General features: G+C 46.6%; 1 protein-coding gene across 1 annotated transcript in view; it reads left to right on the top strand.

Moving 5' to 3' along the window:
• iqgap3 (IQ motif containing GTPase activating protein 3) overlaps nucleotides 1-3,119 on the top strand; it is a 17,911-nt gene that overhangs the window by 7,562 nt on the left and 7,230 nt on the right. The window contains exons 18-23 of the mRNA XM_013913618.1: nucleotides 21-163; nucleotides 277-447; nucleotides 527-610; nucleotides 702-773; nucleotides 2,780-2,849; nucleotides 2,936-3,119. The exon at nucleotides 2,936-3,119 is cut by the window's right edge and continues 2 nt beyond it. Coding sequence (XP_013769072.1) covers nucleotides 21-163; nucleotides 277-447; nucleotides 527-610; nucleotides 702-773; nucleotides 2,780-2,849; nucleotides 2,936-3,119 — 724 coding nt within the window. The remainder of the gene's footprint in view (nucleotides 1-20; nucleotides 164-276; nucleotides 448-526; nucleotides 611-701; nucleotides 774-2,779; nucleotides 2,850-2,935) is intronic.

Genomic DNA, 3,119 nt, shown 5'->3' with positions numbered 1-3,119 from the left:
GTGTGTGTGTGTGTGTTCAGGAGATAACCGCAGTCAGTGGGTTCGAGTCCGCCTGCAGGACGGCTCCGTTCATTTCTTCCACCTGAGCAGACTGGAGGGCAGCTGGGAGCGGCCCCCCGGCTTCGTGCACAACAGCGTCTTCTTGGATCGCCACGACATACAGGTGAGACACACCTGAGGCTTACCTGCTCACTTCCTTGTCAAACCAGAACAGTGTTTCTGTGCTTGGAAAGTTTGATTGGCTACAAGCTCGCTGTGCCACTTTCCCCCCTGCAGGAAGTGGTCAGCAGCGTTTCGGCCCAGTACAGTCGCGGCGTGCTGTGGCGGAACAGCGAGGCCCTCGTCGTTCGCCTGCAGGCGCTCTGTCGAGGCTTCCTGATCAGATGGCGGATGACGGCACGACGTCACTTCCTGATGAATCAGACGGCCGCTGTCGTTGTCATCCAGGTGAGCGTGAGCCCCCTTGGAGAGCTGAGGCTCGTCTGAGAGCTACAGGTGTGTCACAGGTGTGCTCTGCTCTGTTCAGTCTCACTGGAGGAGGTTCGTCGAGCAGAGGGTCTACAGACGGCGCCTGCAGTTCCTCTACATGAACTGGAGAGCTGTCGTCAAGGTAACAGCTGCTGTTCCTAATCACTGAGATTAGATTAGCAGGTGCAGCTCACCTGATGAGCGTTATTCACGTCGTCCGCTTGTGTGAACAGATCCAGGCGTTTGCGAGGATGTGGTTGGCGAGGAGACGATATTGCGCTCGGCTGAGTTTCTTCAGACGTAACGTGAGTTGTTTTTTGTTAACGTTGTCTGTTTTATTGAGAAAGCAGTCGAACATAACAGTAGTTTGACTTTTTACAGTCTTTGCTTTTTTAAACTTGTAATTGAAAAGAGAAAAAAACAAAGAGAAAAAAGAACGAAAGAAACACACGGGTAGGTAAGTCAGCATCTTAATATTGAAATGGGAATTCAACTCAGGGCTTCAACGTAAAGAAAATCATGGTTCATAAAAATGATTTTAAGTTTTGATCAAAATCATTTCTGACCTGTAGATATCTAAAGAAGTCATCTCAGCCTAAATCATGTTTCTCCTTAAGAATTCAAAGCTTTGGCATATACCTTTATACCTTTTGAAATCCTCTTGAATCTATTATCGTACTGATTCGGGGTAAAATCTGAATCATATGCACACAATCTTAAAACCTTGGAGGCATTTTCCAAACTGCAGATTCTGATTACTTCTTTCAGAGCAGATGTCATTATTTGGGTGCGTCTGCCATGTGTATTTTATTCTGTAACTTTATGTCCGATATTAAAGCTGTAACTGGTTTTCCTTTAACTATTGTTCCTTCAACATCTTTATATCAGTGGTCTTAGCTGTGCAGTAATATTCTCGTAGACAGGGAAGCCCACGACCTCCGTTTTCTTTCTTTAGTTGGGGCGTTTATATTTAACCGTTCCAGATGTGTTTTGAGAACATCGTATCCACCACACAGTTTGTGGTATTAGTAATCGGTAAAGACTGAAACAAATACAGCAGTCTGAGAAGAATATTTAATCTGATTCGATCCTGGAGTGTATGGTATTCCATCTTTGTCTGATTGTATAGGTTCGTTTAGCGGGGCGTAGTTGGCATTGAACATTTTGGTGAGGTCACGATGTATTACCACCCATAGGTACCTAATTCTGTCTGCATCTCACTTCCATTTATAGCGATTCTTAATTTCGACTGGTGGTTCATAGTTTAAAGTTAATACTTAACCTTATACTCTGATAACATTTCCATGGTTTGGGGGAGTGCCTGTGAGGGATAGGATATCGTTAATAGTAAGTTGTCGGCAAATAGTGCTGATTTCTGTTCCCCTCCTGTTGTTCTTCCTCCAGTTATATCCTGTCTCTGCCTGATCCACTGACTTAATGGTTCTACAAACAAATGGTAAATGGCCTGTATTTATACAGCGCTTTACTAGTCCCTAAGGACCCCAAAGCACTTTACACATCCAGTCATCCACACATCCACACACTGGTGTTGGCAGCTACGTTGTAGCCACAGCCACCCTGGGGCGCACTGACAGAGGCGAGGCTGCCGGACACTGGCGCCACCGGGCCCTCTGACCACCACCAGTAGGCAACGGGTGAAGTGTCTTGCCCAAGGACACAACGACCGAGACTGTTCAAGCCGGGGATCGAACCGGCAACCTTCCGACAACAAACAAAGCAAACAAAGCAAACAAAGCAAAAAGCAGTGGTGAAATACTGCAGCCCTGTCGTGTCCCGCCTTCCAATATAAGTGGTTCAGCGAGGTCTCCATTGATTTTGATTTTAGCTGTTGGATTATTGTATAGCCCTGAAATAATATCAATTACGGATTTATCAAAACCAAAATTCTCAAGCACCTTATATAAAAAGGACCACCTCACTGAAACGCCTTCTCAGCATCTAAACTTAACACTAAGGTCAAATTTTTGTTTATCGACCTGCCTCGTTATGTGCCAAACCTTTCTGATGTTGTCCTGTTTCTGTTCGATCATTATGTATTAACCCAGGTAATATAGAGATGATGGGTGTGAACAACTTGTGATCAATATTCAGGATGGTTACTACATTCTAGTTTATAGTAACGTGAGTTTTGCTGATGTCACTCTCACATGACTCGTGGACTCAGATACTCTCAGCATCTCATCAAGATCCACCTGTGGGGTCCTGATGCAGTACGTAGGACGGTGTGTACAACTGCGTCAGCCAGTCAGACAAAATCTCCTGTTTCCACAGTAACGGTTTGTGTCCACAGGTGGGCGCCGTCGTAAAGATCCAGGCCTTCTTCAGAGCTAACCGAGCTCGCGAGCAGTACAGGATGCTTGGTGAGTTCACAGATGCCTCTGATTGGTCAAGCTGCCGTGTCATCGATGACTCATTAATAAGACCTCTTCCCCCTCACCTGTTTTAGTGCACTCGGCCACTCCCCCTCTATCTGTGGTCAGGAAGTTCGTTCACCTCCTCGACCTCGGGGATGGTGACATCAGAGAGGAGGCGGAGCTGCTGCGTCTGAGGGAGGAGGTGGTGAGAAGCATTCGCTTCAACCGACAGCTGGAGGCCGACCTGGACCTGATGGACCTGAAGATCGGGCTGCT

Source organism: Pundamilia nyererei, unplaced genomic scaffold, assembly GCF_000239375.1.
Source record: "Pundamilia nyererei isolate P.nyererei 1_Seehausen unplaced genomic scaffold, PunNye1.0 scaffold00139, whole genome shotgun sequence".
Taxonomy (NCBI): domain Eukaryota; kingdom Metazoa; phylum Chordata; class Actinopteri; order Cichliformes; family Cichlidae; genus Pundamilia; species Pundamilia nyererei.
This window is presented reverse-complemented; position numbering and strand designations above follow the sequence as displayed.